This window comes from Cottoperca gobio, chromosome 12 (assembly GCF_900634415.1).
Source record: "Cottoperca gobio chromosome 12, fCotGob3.1, whole genome shotgun sequence".
Lineage (NCBI taxonomy): Eukaryota > Metazoa > Chordata > Actinopteri > Perciformes > Bovichtidae > Cottoperca > Cottoperca gobio.
The window spans coordinates 15,403,144-15,425,187 of record NC_041366.1 but is presented as its reverse complement, the minus strand read 5'-3'; the positions used below and the strand labels follow the sequence as shown (position 1 = coordinate 15,425,187).

The 22,044-nt window shown below is 42.1% G+C and overlaps 1 protein-coding gene across 2 annotated transcripts; it reads right to left on the bottom strand.

Moving 5' to 3' along the window:
* Positions 1-1,129: 1,129 nt before the first annotated feature.
* Positions 1,130-19,958, bottom strand: LOC115017216 (protein FAM222A-like). Of its 2 annotated transcripts, none has more exons than XM_029445511.1 (3): positions 19,495-19,958; positions 11,005-11,170; positions 1,130-3,792 (listed from the first exon to the last, which is right to left on the bottom strand). In XM_029445511.1, exons 2-3 carry the CDS (start codon positions 11,132-11,134, stop codon positions 2,414-2,416), a joined length of 1,509 nt encoding a protein of 502 aa, XP_029301371.1. In that variant the 5' UTR covers positions 11,135-11,170; positions 19,495-19,958; the 3' UTR covers positions 1,130-2,413. The 2 variants fall into 2 exon arrangements, with proteins under 2 accessions (XP_029301371.1, XP_029301370.1); XM_029445510.1 differs by having other exon boundaries at positions 11,005-11,173; positions 19,495-19,957.
* Positions 19,959-22,044: the final 2,086 nt, after the last annotated feature.

Here is a 22,044-nt window from a genome sequence, read left to right as displayed (position 1 = left end):
ACACTATCTGCAATGTAGATACAGATCCAGTCTTGTCAGATTTAAATGACTGAACAGCCGTTCTGATTTGTTTTTAATTTAGCAAGAGTGGGTTTGTGCATTTTCAAAAGCTCCTTTGGTTGACCACAATTTGATTTGCTCTCAGCTGAAATATTTTCGAGGCTGATTGCTGAAAAACATCAGCAGCAAATTGGAGGAAAATCCTCTCTTCTCGTCTCCTAATCCCCCACATCAACCAAACCTTTCCCTCTGCCCAGTCTTACTTATCTGAAGTGTGTCCCAGAGGCCAGAGTGGCTCTGGTTCCTCTCTCAGAGGAGCCTGAGCTAATCGTCTCTGCGCGAGAGCAAGAGGAGCATGTCTGTAATCCTGTAGGTTTATCAGCAAAGCGGCCTGGCTGTCGACTGACGGGATGGAAAAGCTCCAAGCAAAGCCAGGACACAATAGGCTAAAGACGGGAAATCATTTACAACAAAGCCACTGACCTTTAACTCTGAAATATGTTATCTGCAATGAGGTCATCAATTGATTCTTGCAGTTTAATTCCCAATCGTGCATCTAATGCCATTATTCACGCCATCTAGCTTATTTGTTTTGTAATGGTCTACTTAAAATGGGTGCACATTTTCACGTCTATGATAACCTAAAGCACATTACTGCTATAGGATCCAATTTAGGAGGATAAATGAAGCAAAATAAGAGGTGCAGGCACACCGCCATCTAAGATTAGCAATTTAATAGCTGGATAACAGCGAGCCCATTTCTACATAATGTGAACAGTAATATGCGTGTGGCTCCATCTTCAAGAAAACATGTATTTTTCATACACAAATGTAATACTAGAGAAGGAAAAAGTGCCTGTACATTTTCATTTACACATATGAATTTTGAAGTATTCATGGGCTTCTGCCTCAAGCGATGGCCATCCATCTAACACTAACATAACTCACTTTGATAACAGAATTCACACACAGACACACAGACCTAAGGATGGATTTACATCACATTATAAACCTGAGATCCTGCAGTGAAAAGAGAGATCTTAATAAAATTAGATCTATGACTGAAAAAAAGAGACTTGCTCGGTGGTTAAGCTTTAAATCCTTTTTGCAATAAAACCAGAAAAATGTCTCGTCTTTCCACAGCTCGTTTATCATACATGAATATAATAATAATATGTCATTCACAGCTGCATGTCTGGCAGATAATGTTATAATACGTAATAACACAAACTGTGTGCTGGGTTTAGAAAATGTAATTTACTTGACAATCCTTATTAAGAAGAGGCTAAAAAAAGGGTTGAGGGATTAGGGTCATACATTGCAAAATGTAGTTATTCCAACAACATACTTCATGGAGAGCACTCACATGTTCATATATAATAATTGCACTTTATAATTATAGAGACAACTCAACAGGCTGACATAAATAAATAGCATTACAGAACCAGTGCAGACACACAAAGAGCTACTCAGTCATACATCTTACACCATCAGAGATATTATAGCCCTACAAAAGAAGATATTGTAAGTTATTCAGGTCGCCTACTCTCTAACATGGCACTCATATTTACCCAGATGTTGTCCAACGTTGTCACAACCCACCAGAGATTATTTCATTCAAGAAAAATGTTCCAAACAACCTCTTAAAATAAAATAGAAATGCCAAAAGAAATACAAACCGAAGAGCTCATCTTGCTCGGCCTGAATTGCCACAGTGTTGATTTGGATACAGTCCGAATACATTGTGCTGAGCATGAATACATTGAATCAATCAAGATGTTAAATTACATAACTTTGTCTATGGCTGCGTATAACAAAATATGTTCACATTTTTTTATACTAATGATGCAAATGTGCATCATATTGCAGAAGCCAGGGCACTGCGTCTGTGTGGGGGGTCACTGAAAAGTGGACGAAAAGAAAATCACAAGCCGACAAAAGTTCAGTTAATAATGAAGGAATGTTCAAATAAGAAGTCATTAAGTCAAAAATATATTCACAAAAACGGTTACCAGCGATCCTTTCCAGATTCAAGTACATGTTTTAAGAAGGGTACCAAATGATTAAATTTCAGTTCGGGGGGAGGGGGGGGGGGGGGGGGGGGGGGGGGGAAATCACCTGCAAAATATACACTTCATGTTAAAATGATGGGAAATTCTGATTGGGTGCTCAGCTTCAGTATTCATATTTGATGGCCATTTAAGATACAAAAATAGAACATGGAAAGTCCACAAGATAAACCTGTATCTTAAGTCGTGATTATCGTTTACCTTTTTCCGGCTCGTGACACAAAGCCTTCTACAAATACAGCACATGCACAAACTAAAACGCCCCGTCTCACTCTCATAGACATCTACACTTCCATCGTCTATAAAAAGCTTCAGCGTCCCGTTGTGTGGCAGCACAGCGTGTCTTATCTATAGACAGGGAGCTGGATGTGGCTTTGCTGGTGGTGCTCCAGTGGCGGAGGCATCCCCATGGCTTCGTAACCCCGGCCCAGCATGCTCTCTTTGATGCAGGGAGGATGGATCTCGCTGATGAGGCACTCCAGAGACTGCAGGCTACTGCTAAGTACTGCAGCGTGGCACAGGCTAGAACTAGGCAGCCCACAACAGAGGTTTTGGTCTGTGCTGTAGGACTGGGTATGAGGAGGAAGTGGGGGGTGGAGCTGCGGCTGGTGTCTCTGTTGGTGGTGGTGTAGACGGTGGTTTGGGTGGAGATAGGGATGGGAGAGCCCCAGGTCTCTAGGTTTGCCTGCGCATGTACCCGTCGCCAGCACCTGAGAAGCATAACAGTCGCTGTCCCAGAGAGGCGCGTAGTACTGTCCGACAGAGAACTCCCCCTGCATGGCGGCGCAGTTGAGAGGGGAGCTGCTGACTCGCTCCTGCCCAGCGCCCACACTGGCAGGATGAGGCCTGTACGACAGCTGTGAGGAGCACGGCAAAGGGAGGCAGGTTTCAGGAGACTGGCCAACCCCAGCCTCTGCGGCTCTGTGCCTCTGAGCATTGTTACTCACGCTGTACATCCTCACTGCTCCCTGGTGATAGGGCGGCTGCTGCTGCTGAATTTGATGTTTATTCTGCCACACCGAGTAGTCTCCTTTCTCCAAGTATCCCGCTTTGGCTATGTCAGCACTCTGTGTAGGTAGCACTGCCCCCGTGAATGCGAGACTGCTCTGGGGCGGCAAGCCTAGGACAAAGTCTGAGTCTGAATGTGCCACAGCAGCCACAGCCTGCAGAGAGGGGCTGGCTCGAGCCTCTCCCCCCAGCTGCAGGGCCTGGCTGTGGGGGACTCTGCTCATCTGCCTCATCAGGCTTTGAACCTCTGCCAGCTCAGACTGGGGGGCCAGGCTCTGATCTCCGGAGGCCATCCCTGCGTTAGAACACAGCGTGTCAATGGGAACATCATGGGGCTTACACGAGCTTATATGATAGGCCTTATGCCCGTGCCTGACTGTGTAGCCATCATTCAGAGGATTATTATACGGTGCCACAGAAGTCTGGGTGTTTACATGTCTAGTCCTCCTGCCCTCAGGGTTTTTCACCACACCTTTGACTACGACAGAGGCTTTGATGACGGCTAGCAAACCCTGATGGTACTGGTGTGAATGGGGGCTACAGTGTTGGCCTGTAGTGTCTAAGCCGTTGACGGTTTTGTTCAGCTGTTTATGTTGTGGCACCCGGACGTCAGACGGGAAGATTTTGATAGACAGTGGGCTGTTGGCGTTCCTCTGGGCGAATGCATCCAACTCTGCAGGAGAAGGGTACCGGGAACTCATGGAGGCTGGCTCCCCTGGGAAGAGAGCAGACAAAAACAAGTGATTAGTTTACAAGCAGCCCAGAGAAATCTGAAACCTGTTTTGGGGAATAATGCCAGACATCAACATGTCCTATAAACTCATTTTAAAAAAAGGAGGGAAACACCTCCAGCACAGTTTGATCAGTGCTTAATGAAATTAATTTAGACTTAGTTCAACCCAGAATAAGGTTACCCTGGGAAATCAAGACGGGAATTGGCTGATATAGATAGGAGAGGACATAATTTTACTGAAATGTCTCCAAATTAGATTTATTTGATGACATTTAGCGGTTAAACCACAGCAGGGTTCGAGCAACACCATTCCCGTCTATGAAATTTCCACTTTTATGAACCTGAACCGATTCTACTATTAAGCTCAGAGCCTAAACTGTGAAGGAAAAGTTGATGCAGATGGAAACTGAGCAATCACCAAGAGCACTGCTGAATTGTGTGCAGGGAAGCTGACGGGACAAACGAAGATTGGATTTAAACACTATTATTCTAGCAATTTCATGGCTGCTTAACTCCTAGCGACAAAAGGAAATATGGAAAAAGGCGTCCCCATTTAAAAACAATAAATCACCTGGTAGAAATCACCGCCACCTTTCAGAGTGACACTTTTATGGAACTCCTGACATAAAAAGAAAAAAAAAAAGGCGCTGAAATTAACCTGAAATCATAGCACGCAAAAGAACAAAGCTGTAATCTGCAATAAAAGGGCGAAAAATAAAAACAAAACACTTCATTTCATTTTCAATAACACAACCAATTCCAGCTATGCAGGGGAGAGATCACTTGTTGTTCCCATTTGAAATTGATTTGGGAGTTCATTTCATTTCAGGCTTACAGTGAGCCTCCCGACTGTGAAAATGAATCAATCGACAAGATCCATCTCATGAAAGAAAGAAAGAAAGAAATTGGGTGTTTAAAATGGAGGAAAGGAGGTAAGGTGGATTGTTCAATCCATCCAGCAATTTCCCAGCGGAGCCGAAGGAACAGCACCATGGTGCCAGGAGCATGAATGAATTCTACAGAGAAATACAACAAAGCACAACACTGCCTATTATGTAGCACAGTGTAGTGCTGCAATAGAAAACCCCGACTTCTGGGATGTTGGAGAAGTGTTCAAACTGTGTGCAACATCAAGATGTGAAAAGATGATTTCTGGCCTTTGGCTAAAAGCTGAATATTCATTACCAGAAATGATATGTAGAAGAGCTTCGCATTCCACCAGCTTAGATGATGAGAAGCGATGACGGATTTAAACACACGCACACACACACACACACACACACACACACACACACGCACGATAATATTTCTCAAATTACAAAGATGGATGATTTTAGCGAAACAAGTTCAGTCGTTTCTTGTGCGGTAAAATGTCGGTGTCGAGCCCTCCCATGCTGCGATCGGCTCGCTGTTCCACAAACACTTCAAACACTTTGAATGCTAACACGTCTTCACGGGGTGTCTGATATTGTTAGTCCGGAGATTACAGCCCTGTCAGAGCCGCGGAGACACAACACAGCTGCACTTCCCACTGTGGCGGCCCTAACGTGGCACTATGGAAACCTCATTAGCAAATAGGCCTTCCCCACTCTACATTCACATGTTTATCATCGGAGGACCACTCCTGAGAGACATATGCATTAAAAAAGGGATCATTTTAGCTTATCCAGTGTTGAAACTGAGATCAGAAACACCACGACAGGCATTGAAGCTGCTCTAAATTACAACCAGGGGTAATAGTTTCAACCTCGGGAGGACTTTAATACCAATCAGTGGTGTTAGATGGCTGTAAACGGAGAACAGCATGCTTCCCAAACCATGCGGTGGCAGTAATAAAAAGTATATCTTGAAGTTATTCTTTACAATATTCCTTCCTGCAAAACACAAGTCAAATAGTGTCTACACTTAGTGGTTCATTAAATACAATCTGGCAGTCTTCCCCTCTGAAAGTGCCAAGAAGGCAAGATGCCTACTGTGTAGAGCCTGCTGCCTCACCCAAACGCTCAACATGAGGGCACACGCATACTGGTGAAAGTGATAATTGATGACGTGCATTAAGTATCGCTTCCATGGTTCTCTGCAGGTGTCCAAGGAGGTTATGTGCACCATCGAAGGGAGGGTATTTTAAAATCAGTCGCTCCCATCTAATTTTGGCCTTTATCCTGAAAAACAAGCAAAACAAAGCAAGTAGAAATGAAATAAAACCAAGCTTCTGACTTATTATTAAGTGCAAATATATTCAGCCCTTTTAAAATCCCAGGAATTTGAAAATGCAGCACAAAAATGTACGAGCCAGTAATTTTCACCTCGCAGATGAAAATGTCTGAGCTGCAATTCCAACATAGGCTGGTTCCTTTAATCATCCCATGTTGCCTTTAGGATATGAATGTATTCATACCGATATTAAAGCAGGTTTGCATTAATGCATTTTTAGTACGTAAATCATAAACACATAGGCCAGAAGAAAATGTTTTGCATACACTAAACTGAAAACGGGTCATCTTTTGTGAGTTAACAAAAGCATTTTTTAAACTTTACATTTCCTTGTGAAATGCTTCCCCCCCCCCCCCCGTCTTTCTTCACGGAGAGGTGCTGCGGTCACAAAATCAAAAAAATTCAGCGGTGTAAAATAAAGACGAGAAATTCAAACAGATATCAGGCTGTTCGCATGACAACGGGGGAAAATGGCAGCTATTGTCAGGTAAGGAACGGCGGCGTGATAATTAGCAGTCTGACCTTAAGCACTTAATCACCCTGAACCTGCAGACAGCACACCGTTTCACTCTTCAGCCCCGACGGAGAGCAAGTCACTTTTCCATGGAGTGCTTACAAAATGAAATTCTTTGACCCTTAACATCCCCCCCCCCCCCCCCCCCCCACTACTTGCTTTTTGATTGAAAAGCTTGTTTTTCCTTTTTATTTCCCTCAGAAAATCTGCATAATGACACCGATGCATCTGCAGCCCCTCGATGGATACATTTAATAGTCCAACCAGTCGGGCTTGAATGTTCTCTCGGTTGGAAGGGGCTCCACACATTAAAACATGCGGCTCAACTGTTGTGGCACCACGCTGAGCGAAACTGGCACACTTTCACAGGAAACACCTAATCCCGATTTCCTCTTTCCATGCAGGGGACGTGCACAGTCGGGGGTGGGGGGCCAATTATAAACTCAATCACCACTATTATATTATGCGTGTGTGTGTGACTTAAAGAAAAGAGATTTTTATAAGTATTAGCCGGAGAATATTCTGGAGGGATAAAACATTGGGTACTTAACATACTGTGGTATATAAATGGGCTTTCATAACCCTGATTCCACCCCCATACAATCCCACTCGATGCTGTGTGCCACTTTAAAACTGGCTAATCTTTTTCCCGTGGTCACACTTGAAGCCATTCCCCCCCCCCCCCCCCCCAGATTAGACCTCATTGTTTCCGAGCAGTTTCAGTTAATCACTAATTTATGGGCAAAACAAGCCCCGAAGGCAGGGCTGAAAGCGGCAGTTGGACATGCTCATTGCGTTTCCAAAACCACGGCTTCCAAATATTACAAACCCAGAGGGCGAACATAAGACAAAAACATTAAAAATGACCACTGCACATGATTCCCACGTGAGAGTAAACTAAAACGCATACATTATTCCTTGTTAATATCCATACATGTTGGCTCAACAACATCCCACCGTTCTTTGATCTTGAAAACACTTTGGTGAGATAACATGTTTACGAGCGTCTAATCCTCAGCAGGAACATGGCACTGGGAACTGGCAGTTAATTACAGAACAGCGCTTCACAGCAGGCATGAATCCTTGTTTACCTCACCAATAATCCTGATGTTTAAAATACACTGGCCTACCTTAATAACCAGGGACTGAGCACAGCACAACCTATGTCTCTAGTACCATGGCAACCTTCTCTACGCACCCAGTCATTAGATGCATGTAATTAATTGGCCCAGACTTCATTCATCTCTTTGAGACGAGCTTCTGCAGTTGACTATCTGCTGATTAGACAAAGTAATAAGATCAAAACTAGCAGCTGCTAGGTCATCGCTCCCAATTTAGGCCATAAATTGACAATAAAATGTATTTATTTTGCATCAACTATATAATTATGTGCTAATAATACTGGATATTGTTGTTGTTTTGATGGATTATACAAGTCACTTTCCATCTTTCAATCACATTTCAAAACATTCAGTCGGTACAGTTTGAAGTTAAAGTAATCGCTTTTTTAAAGCTTATTTTTTTAGGCTTTTTCTGCCTTTATTGACGGCATGAGATTATGAAAGGGCGGGGGAGAGAGAGAGAGGGAATGACAAGCAGCAAAAGGGCCAGTTCGGATTCGACCCCCAAGCCGCTGCGGCACTCAGCCTTTGAATGTGGGTCGCCTGCTCTTCCCGGTGAGCTACCGGGGCGCCAGAGCAATCAATTTCTTGGCCTGGTGCTGGATTTGAAGCACTTCTACGGCTTGAACAGACATAAACCTCTAACCATTACAAAATATGAACAACCGTGTAGAAAATATAGCTTTTTCTTGCGTCAGCATACTTATCCATTAATATTCATCTCCCATTGGGTTAAAATAAGATTGTTAATGCCTCCATGTGGTTCTCTCAACCTAGCAACGCAGAGGACCATTAGAGAGAGATAAGTAGGCACAGGACACGCCGACACGCCGACACCGGAACTCTTAAATCTCACTCACACTAACCTCTCTATTTACGAACTTTCGTAAAACGCACGAAAATAAAAAAACAGACACTCATTCACCCCATTTTCACATGCCTCCCTCTTTCCATGTCAGTGATCTCCAGAGTAACCTCGGGGTTGAACACTTAGTTATGTGTGCTCGAAGAGGCTCTGGCGAATACTCCTTTGCACCAGTGTCACTCCTCATTTGTTTCTGTGCCGCTTGGCCCAGCTTGGGCAAACTTTCCCCTCTCAGAGCCGACCCATGCACAGGCCAGCAGCGTGGGAAAAAGCATGTCCAGCCCCTGTGCTTTCAAGCTGAGATAGGAGCTCTCATTCACTCTCATCACATAATTCCTAATGCTCGTTTTCTCAGAAATCTATCCCATGGGTTTTATGTGGCCGAGAGCTTTCATGTTCCGTGCCTTCAATTTATTGATGGCTAAAAATGAAAATGGCTTTGAAAAGCGAAGCGGCGACTAAAGACCGTCCCTATTTAACTCAATCCAACAGCGACTCATTTAATGAAGAGGCCACACAGACTGAGCTCCCATCAGCAGTCTATTCCCTGCGGTTGTGCTTGAAATGTCAGGCGAGAGTTGGAGGGCGCTGCACTACGCACAGTCGCAGTACATAAAACTCAATGGGGGGGGGAGGGGGGAATGGCCCTGCAGGTAAACAGGATGCACCCCTGGTTCTGCCCGAGGCAAACTAGGCCCTTCTGTTCCAGCGTTTAGCAGACAAGTGCTCCATTGATTCCCAATTAATATTTAATAGCAAAAAAGACAAAGAGGCATTTCACCTGGGGAGAAAAGATGGGAGATGGAGCGTAAGAGGGGGGGGGGGGGGGGGGCGGAGTACAAAGAGGAGTACAGATGAATACACATTATTTGGCTACAAGTACATAAAAAGGAGAAATACTAATGCTAAACACCATCCATGCTTTTGGTCAATTAACTACACGGTCGCCATGACAACACAGGTGTTTTCACTTACTTCAGCCGATTAGACCGCATCTAAGGATTGAGTGGGTATTCATACATCTCTCCCGTTAGTCTCGTGGCACCTGTTAGATCAAGAACACTTTTATGGTTCTTTTAAATATATGGACTTTGACGACCTCAGAAAACCCCAAGTGTGGGTCCGCCTGAGAGTAGGTCTAATTATCCAGTATAATTGAAAACACCTGTGTGTACGTGCAGGTGGCAATGAAATCCGATCATTACGGGGTCATCTGATGTTGTGCCTGCTATACTTTCCATCCTTCCTAAAACACACAGTCACTATGAAATACATACTGCAGGTTAGATCAGATTTCATGATGAATCGACAAAGCTGATGAGAATACACCGGCTCATGCAGATGAACCCAACATTTACAGGCGCTTCTCCGCTCTGCAAACAGATGTGCACATGTGTAATATGGGCTAAGCTTACATTGATGGTCTAACTATAGAGATACAGTCAGAGAACAAAACTGAATGTACGTAATGTTACTGGTCAATATTTGCATTGTCATGCTTTCTATGAGACCACAGTCTGAGCCGTACCCTTTCATTACATTTACAACGATCCCCGTTTCTGCAGCAAAGATCTTTTTCCATGGATCAAACCACATTAAATATATGCATATTTAAGTAGAGGCTCAAAATAATAACACCTATAGCAAGGATCTTTAAAGGACCAAATCATTTCATGCCTAAGTACATTCACAAGGCTAAAAGACAGTTATAGATCTTCAATATAGCTGCAGCCTGCATCCAAGTATAAAGACACCAGCACATTTTTAAAGCAATCGGGAAAAGGAAACCACAGCAGAATAACTTCATTTGTGCTACTATGATCTTATTATGTGAATGTAGACTGTCCAGGAAGACCGCTGCACAAACAGCATGGGAGGTAGAGTAACCCACATAAAGGAAGGCCGTATCAGACCATGAAGGAAATCTGCAAACAAGTCGCATTCAATCAATTAACTAAAAGAAATCCAATAACAAATGTCAGTCCAGGTTAGGTTGAGACACCCACTCAACTTTTCGGTGACTGCAGTATAATCAGTCACGATGAAGGTCAAACAACACAGACTCGGAGCGCTTTCTGCACAAAATGTGAACATCATTAGTAACCCTGTATGCGAGTTGATTAACTCTGTAATTTTAGAGTCCACTTTGACCTGCATGCATATGCTCTGCAGGAGCGCACTGATTAGTAGCCCAATTAAAAGGCATCATCATCATCCTCATCATCATCAGGAGGCCCATTATTTTACATTTCTAGAAGCTTCAGAGCAGCTGAAATCTCAGCGCAAAGCCAAAACCACGCATGAGCTTCACGTGCTCTTGGAGACGAAAAGGTCAAGGTGAATATGATTGATTCAAAAGTAACTCTGGATACATGACTAAGATCTTACTAGCTAACAGTATTTTCCATGTTGGTATCTGTATAGTACTTGCAGCCTGTCCTCTCAGGCAAAATGTCTTCACATGTGTGATGTACACTCACCTTTGTGGCTGCACGGCTGCAGTGGCGGTACTGACAGCAGTAATGGCGGTGGTGGAACATCAAGGCTTTTGGGTGTGCAGGCCAGACTCTGCGACAAGAGGTCCTGCCGTCTCTGGATACAGGCCAGCATGATAGTTCTCTATGGCTGCACACAGCCTGGGTAAACCTGCTGGAATAAAACAAAAAAAACAGGGTTTAACTCTAAAGCCAATACACCTGATATAACAGTGATTAAACAAGATAAATCTACAGACATGCCATCGGCTCTGCAAGGCTGTACTTAAGAACAGCTGTGCTTCGAGCTAAATGCTGACATGCTCACAATAGCAATGCCAACATGCTGATGTTAAGCACTCATACTTGAACCATGTTCACCATTATTACATTGGAACAAAAGGTAGAGCTGAGGCTCATGAGAATGCCGTTGGTTTTGCAGTTATTATAATACGAGACATTAAAGTTCATGGCAATCCATCAAATCGTCGTCGAGACATTCAGAAGCAACATTTCTGTTGTTTTTGTCAAATGTCTCGAAAACCTAATACCTGCAAAACCGATGGCTTTCTTATGTTACTTTGAGGTAATCAGTAGATCTCGGCACCGTTAATGTCAGTTCCAAATTTCATGTTGATCGATCCATAAGCTGATGAGATTCTTCAGTCCGGACCAAAGTGTTGAACTGACCGACAGATCGAGATTGACATCTTTAGAGCGACGCCGCTACTGTGGCTTAAAAAACAAAAAGGGTTAACCTCACAAGAGATTATTTGATCCTGCAGCAGCTCCGTTTGTGTCTTTTGATCTTAAAAGTTTTTGTGATTGCATAGTTAGGCCACATAGTTGCAAGCATCACTGGAGAGAAAGTAGATGCCAACTTTAAAACATTCACCCATCAGTTTGATGTTGGAAGAAAACTGCAAGCTTGCTGGTAGAGAACACTAAAACCCCATAGGAGGCTCTCGTCTTTAAAACATATTTTCCATATTACTTCAGTAGCTCACAGATCTGAAACTCTGCAACCACTGGGGTCCTTTTACCATATTAAAATTCAGGAGCCCCTCTCTGAACTGCCGGGGATTGTGCATTCAAAACAGTAATGACGACTCCATCTCCTCCTTCTTCCTCGTTGTTATGATGGCCCTTTCCTGTTATCAACCTTGTTCTGTCGCTTGCAATGACACAGATCATTTACAAGGCCTCCTGCAGCCTCAGGTTTAGGCTGCGTTTATTCTTCTCGAAATGTTTGGCCGTATTGATCAGCAGAGAAAGCCAACAGCAGCTCTCTCCTTAAAAATAAGGCTGCGCTGTTTGTAGAGCTAAGTATTGTCAGAGGAATAGAGAGACTGTGTCTGAAAGACAAGGCGCCTCACCAAAGATGTGCTGATTGAGGCAATCATTTTGAAGATAAAGCCAGGCATTGAGGACATATTTCAGCGATAATAGCATTTGACATTCTCTTTGATTATCTGACAGAGTCACCAAGTCTGAATGCTACCACTGCAAAACTAAAAAACCCCAGAGGCTATCGTAAAGTAGTCCCTACTGTATATGAATCAGGTATAGACAGACAACTGCAATCTATGCTACAGACAACTACTGGCATTTAGGTAACTAATAGATAATAGGTCCAATGATTAGAGATGGGAAGAAACATTTTCATTACAATGCATTAGTCCCAACAAGGTTAATATAAGCCTGCAGCACACAGCTGTCAGACTGCCTTTATTCTTGTTCGGTTTTAAGGTTCTTTTGGATTTTTTGCTTTCATTTCTGCCTCAGAGTCCAGAGGGCAGCTAAAGCGAGTCGACCGCAGAACAGAGTGTTCAGTGACGAGCTGCAGAGACATGATTACCTTCGGCTCAAAAAAAAAAGAAGAGACAGAGTGGCTTTCATTTTACTCAGGTGCCAAAAAAAACATTCCCTCACTCTTCCCTTTCTCGTGTACCTGCTCCCCTCCTCCGCTCAACATCTGTCCCTTGGTGACAAGCTCACTTCAAACCGCTCTGTGCAACCTGTCTCATCTGAGCACACACACACACACACACACACACACACACATCTGAAGAGCTAAAAGCCTCAGCATGGTCAGATTCCATTTAGAAAATAATGGCAATTTCACAACAAGCCTTCCATTACGGCACAATCGTCAAGAGGGAGGTGCCGCAAACGCAGAAGAAACACAAGGGAGAAAAGGTTTCTCCAGGGAAATCCCTTCACTAGCAGAAAATGAGACGTGAATTGGAACACCTTCCATTACTCCTATCATTTGCAGCTGGAATAAAATACATCAAGGTGGGCATTATAATTCAAAGAGAAGCCAGCAGTGGCTTAAAGAAAGAAACTTTCACAGAAAGCAGAAAAGGGAGCTAGACATGAAGCGTAAAGTGCAAGTAATGATGGTATCTTTCATCCTGCCATCTAAATTTTAAATTTAAAGGATTTTATGAAAACTTAAGCTTTAATTTGCCTTGAGTAGAATTACCCGCAAAAAAGGGAAGAGAGAAACAAGATCAAAGTGATCCCAGAATGCATGATACTATCTGGGCCAAGTTATCAAGCTATATCAACTCTCCAGTCCTTCATACGATGTCCTGCTCAACCCATCATATCAGGATATCGTGCAATAATGCCTGCAATAATAAAGAAATTAGGTACATAGTAACTGCAAACTCAGCTATCTTGAAAATGGAAGTATGTAGCATAGTTCAACTCAACCTTCACAAATGAGGTCAAGAACTTTTGTCATTAACAGAATAGTCAGTGTGCCTACAATTAGCTATCCAATCAGCATCTAACCTGCCTTTGTGCAAGCTATTATGGTAGAGGTTATAAACCAGTTTTTTCACTTCTCACATTTCCTTTCAAAGTCTATACTTTGGCACTTCCCATGTCTTCGAAGTTCACATATTCAAGGACTTCTCAAACATGCATAATAAGAAAAAGAGCACAAAGTTTAAGCTGCAAGGACGGCTAATCTCCTCCACTCTCAGGCGACATCCATGCAGCTGATAAGCAGGATGATGGGGTCCACTGAGGGCCTGCCAGGGAGATAAACCTTGTGCTTTGCAGTCCATCTAACTGTCCCCGAAGGATGTCCTGCCAGATAAATTCCCTCGCCATTGACAGGATGCAAAATGCCATATTTTCCATTTCACAATTGTGTCTTCTGTCCTCGGATCAGTAGAGGAAACTTTGTGAGAGATAAGGTGAATTAAAGAGCCATGCAGGCAGTGATGGAGAGACTTTATAATGGCTGCTTTGGTTTAACAGGCAGATAGCGGATGCCTTAAATGTTAACTGAATTTTAATGGCATGTCAGCCTTTTATCTTGAGAAAGCTATTCATGTCTCTTCAAAAATAGCACAATACATATTTATGCTGTAAGAGGAAGAAGTTAAACCTCAGACAGACAATCGAGGCAATGTGGATCATATGTTTTAAGATGTTAAAGCTGGCTATGCATGATCGGTTTTTACCTGTTTGGCTGTACAAAACGGCAGCTTAATAATAGCCATCAAATAAGGAAAACGCCCTAAATTACACAGGGACTCAGACACAGCATCTGTCTGACCTTCTGGAGCCTTTTATGAGTTCTCACAGTATCAAGGGTCAGAGCGAAGATAGACAAAAATTGCAAACAGGGAGGCTCCCTCTAAACAAACACAAAATGCACATAATAAAGTTACACACTGGCTCCACACAGACACACACACACACACACACACACCCTCACCCTGCCACATTCACACCCCTACCATCTCAGCTCCTGTTGGCAGTTCTCAGAATCCTCAGTTAATAATTAGATGATAATGAAAAAGGTCTAAGACAAGCAGCCTTTTCACTCTCTGGGTGGATTAGCATGTGAGTGCTATGCTAATGGTTTCCTCTTACTTCCACTCAGAAACTGCAGACGAGTGAAAAGGGAAAGAGCACAAAAGGCAGGAAAAAAAAAGGTTAATTTGGGAGGAAATAAATGATTAACAAAAGAGCAATAGGTCATTAAAGAAGAGAAAAAAGCAGTTTCTCTCTTTGAATGAACATGTCGTGGACCATGAATAACAACCCATTGAATTAATTGTATATTACGCATGGCTTTGATATTGTCTTCAAGGTATGGCACTGCAGTAGCCCGTCTAAGTAATGGAGACCAGACAAGTAGTTTGACATACAGACAGAGTTAGACAGCAGTGCTGCAGCAGCTGCTGGATCCATCTCTATGCACCCTTCCACACACACACACACACACACACACTGACCCCCCCAAACCCCTCATACATTTTTAATAGAATCTATTACTTCTGGATTAGCCGATAAGAGCTGGCCTGGTTAAATTCTATAATAGTTCGCATAATTGGTATCAGAGCAGCATATAAGAGAGACCCAGATTTCTCTCTTCTCCTTCTCTGGAGAAAAAGAGAAGGAAGAAAAAAAAAAAAAAAGGACACAAAGGTTCACATACAGGATAACCAAACAACCCGGGGCCACTCCGCCGTACGCTGCGAGAACACTCGAGGCCTGCGGCTGATAACAATGAGCCTAATTTCCATTGAGATTAGCTAAATGGTATTACAACGGTGTTAAAAAGCGTTTCCTGTATAATTCATGCGCGTGCAGAAAATGTATGCAAATAAAAAAAAAAAATCGCTGGGCAATACTCAGACAGATGTCCAGAGCATTCAGCTGGGTGTAAATCATTCAGTGATAATGGCCAGGTGTCTGGTAAAAAAAAAACAGTCACATTACAGTTTCTCCCATGAAAATATTCTTGTGGATCCATCACAAGACAGTTGTGTTACAGACAAACCACTGACCAACATCCACTGACAATCTTTCACTTACACATATTTCCCCGCTACTGCAAAACACACATAATTGGGCAAAGGATAATGCATATAGAAATTAAACTTGTTTATATGTCAGTCACTGTAATCGTCTATGCCCTTGTTATGATATTTCAATTGCATTTTCCCCCTGTATGTTCAATCACCTCCCTATGAGGCTTTTCCACTGAAGGAAATCATGTTGTTTTATCAAAGATCCTAACAAAAAGCAGTAAGCCGTTATAATTTGTCTGTAGCAATTGCTGGTGCAATTTGAACTCAATTAAATCTACGTCAATCAACATGAAGTCACTTCTTACTTTGTCATGTACATCATTACTGACTTGCATCTAGCTACAATTAGAAATCAAACGACATGTTAACTATCAAGAAGGTTAACTGAGTGAGAAATGTAAAGCGAGTGACCGTGTTTCTATATAATAGTGAAAAATGCACATGACCTTCATTAGAAACATTCTCAAACAATATTTTCAGCGGAATTTTAACACTGCATCAACAAATGGTTTGAGAAATGACAGTCCAACTCCCTGGGATCAGCGCTTGCACCATTAATTTCAGCAGCAGCAGCAGCAGCAGCCAGCATGAAGTATTAGAGGTTTGCAGATTTGACAAACAATTAATCATTTACTTTGGAGTTCATATAGAGCCATTTCTAAGAGGCGATAATCCAGTGTTTGAACGAGGGTTTGTTTTTGCAAAGATAGTAATTCTGACTACACGTATAGGAGTTGCAGAGAACACATTTAGCCATTAATCTAAAGCTGCACAATTAAGTCTTATCTTCACGGACAGCCTTGGTAGGGAGTAGAAAGCCTTGGACTGACCCAAATCTGCCCTTGCCCACAGACAGTGCCAAGGTAAAAGAAACACGCAGCATGGGGTAAAGTCTGGCCAATGCCAAGGTAGCATTAGAGGGCAAACAGAGCCTTATCTTATCCTTATCCCACATGCACACGGAGACAGACTGTCAAAGAGCTATGGGTATGCTGTCCAGCCTTTAGAAAACCTTGACTTCAAAGATAACAGATGGTAAAAGAGTGAGCTGAAGGTTTTGTGCAAAGAGGAGTTCTTTTTCAAAAAGAATCCAACTGATTTAAATGTAATGTTGACATCTGTCAGTCAACTCAGATATGGATAGAATGATTTTTAAGTATCCCATTCTCACTAACTGTTGTCAAAACCATAAAGAATACAGAAATGACAGAAAATAAATTACTTTATGAAACACCCAATCCTCCCAACCCCCTTTCCCCGAGCCCTATCCTCTGGCTGTTTACTTTACTTAAGGGTCACTGACTCCTTCAAGTCATTAAAATCTTCAAGCAAAGATGAAACTCATTAGAAACTGTAGAGAAAATACTGCCGGCTTGCTTTAATGTGAGAGATAACCTAATGATAAGCTCTCTACCATGCATCGCAGAAACATCAAAATGTTCAAGGAAGAAGAAAAAAAAAAACGGGTCTTTGATCTCTGGACCTAACGGAAAATGTCATCATCTCAAAGCCTTTCTATTTAGGGCGAATGATGATGCATCAATTGTAATTTGACAGTATTAATCATTCATTTGAAGTAATTACTGAGCGCCATCATGTAGACGGAATAAAAAATGACTGCAGCTCCACATAACTTTTGCGGTGCTGTCCCCTCCCCAATGACCTCGGAGGCCCAGTCCTTAACCTTCCACCCTTAACCCCGTCTCACTCCCCCTTCAGCCTATTAGAAAGAAAAGACCAATTAGACAGATTTCCAAAGATGGCAGGCTGCCTGTAATTACACATGACATGTCTTAGCAGATCAAAAAAAGGTGATTACAAAAGGGTACACGAGATAAACTGCTAAGCAACCACGCCATTGGCAGTGTTCCTATAGAATGGGCAGAGAGGTTGGGTGTTGTGCAGGTATATTTTGCATCATCATATCATCCAGTCTCCTAACCACAGCCTAAACTCACTTCTCCAGCCTTAAAATGTGAAGCTATGGATGACATGGCAGAAAAAGACATGACCTTAAATCAGTCCTTGTACTGGGCCTGGGTAATAGTCATCCAAGAAAAGGTCATTCTAGTGGTGAGCCTTTTCCTCATTCAGTAATTCGGTAGGCATGGAGATTGAGAGAGCCTGGGGAAACTTCACAATAAATCAGAGCTGAGCTTCGCTCCTGAGAAGGCAAAGGGAAGCAGGCAGCCAAATGACAAATCCCTTCCCTTCACAGAGTTGGAATTACGGCTGGGGTGTGATGCGAGATCAGAGGGAAACCCCCATGGGATACCTGCACACGGACTGCTCTAACACGACGCAATTTACAAGCCTCCCAAACGACTCCAGTCCGGGGCAAAGCACAAAATAGGAATCTTTCATTAAGCCTCGTTACATATAACAGTTTATATTTGAAGAAAATAGTGTCGTCTAGATTATATGACATTAAAAAAAACATGCGGCACTAAACATCCACGGGCTAAGTAAAGAGTAGCCCAACTGTTTTTATAGTGAATAAAGACAACCAATATACTTTATGATGCAAGGAGGATAAAGCACTAAACAAAAGAAACTTATGACATTGTGATGAATGAAGATCCACAATGCCATCATTTGAATAGGTACATAGAAAATCAAAAGACAGAAATATAATCCCATTTCTGATAAATCACATGCCTGAAAATACAGTATTTTTCTCTTTTGGTCCAGAAAAAGAGAGAGAAAGGGACAATAAAACACCAAATTGCAGGCTTTCCTTCTCTGCCTCTGGTGGGAAGCTGTGACATCCCATCTTTCTGGGTAATAAAGGATCTGGCACAAGCAGGAAAAGCATGCGGTGTAGAATTTCACACCTGGCCAATAATCTATAGGCCCCTCTGCTGCGGCTAACCTTCAACCTCGGCTGCCACCGGTGCAGTGAGGTGTGATGATCCCACCTCCGGCTTCTAGACAATGGAAATTGAAACCTTCAGAGGCAGCCCTGAATGACCAATAATATACTTCAAAGCACTTCCCTTCCCGTATCCACCGAGATGCTGCTGACATATAAAGCGCCTTTCACTGCGCTCAAAGCCACCATCACAACAAAGATGTCATTTGAGGATAAAAAAAAAAGGAGGTGAGACTAGAAATTGTGTAGGCTCACAAAAGAACAGTTTTCAGAGGAAAAAAAAACATTTAGAAACTACAGATTTGTGTTGTGCAAATATTTAACTCATAATAGCCTATAATAACCAATGTAGGCCTGTTATTTCCTATATTTAGCTGTTGAATACAATTTAAGGAAAAGTCTTCCATTGGTTTAATTATTATATATAGTGAATATAAATTACAAATCTCCTCGTTGGACTCGTCCCACATAAATACACATTAGCCAATAGCAGGACACTGATATATAGTAAGGGCGAGACGCTCCTATCCATTAGTGCGCACTGGGCATCTTTCACCACTTTAGCGCTTGTCGACTTAAAATCGACGAATCCTGGCATCATGCATTAAAACATATTTTCACAAACCTTAATTTTAGTCTTGCTCTGTTATTGTCACTACACAGCTACCGGTAATTTGACTAGTATAACAACACATTTTTTGCACTGACTAACATTTTCCATTAGCTCCACAAAGTGTCCCTAAAGATTAAGGATACAAATAATAAACATAGTAAATGTCTTACAGAGTTTTGTCTGATCATAAGGCTTGTTTATCTTTGGTTCGCCACGGCTGATTGGTTGTTCTCCTGCTCGGAAGGCGTATTTCCTCTGCAAAAGCAATCTCGCCACTGATTTCGCGAAACCTCCGGAGATATATCCATGGAGGAAGCTGGCTCCATTAATTGTACTTCCTCCACATATTCAACAGTCGCGTAGAAGATGATTTCATCGATTGGGTTTTTCCTTGCAGCTGCCTCTATCTCATCTCGGCAGGCGAGCAAGCTGTGTGTGCCACAGAGAGTGATGTCGGAATGGAAATGAGTCCCCTGCACTGTTGAAGCCGGCTCTGGGCCAATCAATCAAGGCTGTATTTGAATATTCCCACGGCTCGGCCAATCGTATGAAAGAGAAGGCGGCCGCTGTCGTGATGCCAAACCCGTTAAAGTAAGCACGTTGCTGTTTCGCGGAAACATTTAAAGGAAAAGAACGTCTGATATATTAGCCCACAACAAATGCAAGTTTTTTTGGACTAACTGGACTCCTGCACGTCTGATCGATTAATAAAGCTACGCATGCGCTCTGTGCAAACGATGTTTCTACAGATCAGCCAATCAGCAGTGCTTAATTCACTCTTAATTGGATCAGATGTTGGAGTAGAGCTGGAAGAAAGAGATGCATCACTTCGGGATTGTGAAGGAGAAGCTTTGAACTAAGTGTTATATTAGAGTATCATAAATATTACATTGTTTGATTATCAGTGTATGATGCATTAACATGTAGGATGCAAAAACATCTAGTATAGCTGGTCATTGAGAAACATAGTATTTAAAAATGTACAGAGAACGTCAATGCAAATTATTATTTAAAGACTATGGCCTAGAGAATCAATTGTACTACGAACCCTGTTGGTTAGAAATATCTCAAGACAAGAGTTTGTCACGATTTGTTGCTAAAAACTATTTAGTATGCTATTTTCACAGCAGTGTTATTAGTAACAGCTGTGTGTTCTCCTGCTATGACAGAAAAGGCATGTTGACCTAAATGTCATGATACTTATGTCTGATCACAGCTGCTCTCACTTAGTAATAGTTAGACATTTTGGGAAATACACTTTTTCGAGAGTAAGATGAGAAGATCAACACCAGTCGAATCGATCTTCTCATCTAATTTTCAACAGGAAAGCAAACAAGCGTATCTTTTTCAGCATTTTTCAACTTCAAATGCTGAATTAGACTTTGAACACCATTTGTCAATATTTAACACACAATGAAGGACTCAGCAGCACTCTGCACACTAATAAATCCTCCCGACAAACATGTGATGATGGAAACCAACATCACTACAAACCCTTCAAATACAGTACACACTAAGACACTTTCAGCAGACCCACTGTAGCTGTGGGAAAGAATATTGAATTGTTTCCTTACCCCTTTCTGAGTGTCATTTTCCGTGTGAATGAGGCCTGCAGATGGCAAATGGGGTTACCATTCCAACTAATGTACCTATATTGAACACTGAAGACGTAGATGGATTATAGTTCTCTAGCTAATCAGATAGTGTTTTAATATCTATGCAGTTTATCGAAATTAAAATGAGCCTACTGTTAGCGTGTACTTGAAGAGCATTATGAAAACATCATCCAGAAATCCTAACCTAACTAATCTAACTGCAAACACATTATGTACAGGCATGCCTTGTTGAGACAGCAGGCAATATTCAAATAGTAATTATAGAGTAATTACAGAGTAGACCCTTCTTTTTCTTTAGAAAGGGTGTAGGGTGATTTACAGGCATCCTTTAGTCTTAACCTGCATGTGTGTTATGATCAGTAATTAATACATTGAGACAGGATGTGTGTGGAAATGCTGTTTACTTGCATTCAGTGATGCAATTAGCTAATGGTATTTTATGCAACATTTTTTGGTCTCCTGATAGGTGTTCTATATCAGAGAAAAATGCTGATTTAAACTGATTGGTAAGAGGACTTGCTAATTTGATAAACAAACGTTTTTAAACAAACAGAATCACATGATTTGTATTCATACACTTTTGCATTGCATGTTCTTGCGATATATTCCTCAGTTATGCTGCAGTTGGCTGTTTTACAATGAATGATGAGTCAAGTTATTCATATAAATACACACATGCAATATCTCAACAATAGGCTTAGTGAGAGGAACATGTGCACATGTGCAAGCATTTGTAAACACGTGGATGCACAGACATATACACACACACACACACACACACACACACACACACACACACACACACACACACACACACACACACACACACAATACAAACAAGCCTTATTGAGGAATGGTCCAAGAGATACAAATGAAACCCTGGACCCAGCTAGACTGAACAATAAGCTCATCAGCATGACAATAATAGCATGGCAGTCTTGCTCTGTTGAAATAAATTGGTCACAGAAGCTTATATTCTGAACATGAACAATATGTATAACTGTTTGTTTCTTGAACTACCCTCATCCTGATTATCATTATGTTTAGACCATGTCATCATGTCCTCATACGATGTCAAGCTCTGCCTCTTAAGATGATTCTCAT

Coding starts and splice junctions, on each gene's coding strand:
- LOC115017216 (XM_029445511.1), bottom strand. CDS start 11,134: ATGCTGGCCTGTATCCAGAGACGGCAGGACCTCTTGTCGCAGAGTCTG. Junction 3,793..11,004: donor GCAGCCGTGCAGCCACAAAG/GTGAGTGTACAT, acceptor CTCTCTTCCCAG/GGGAGCCAGCCTCCATGAGT.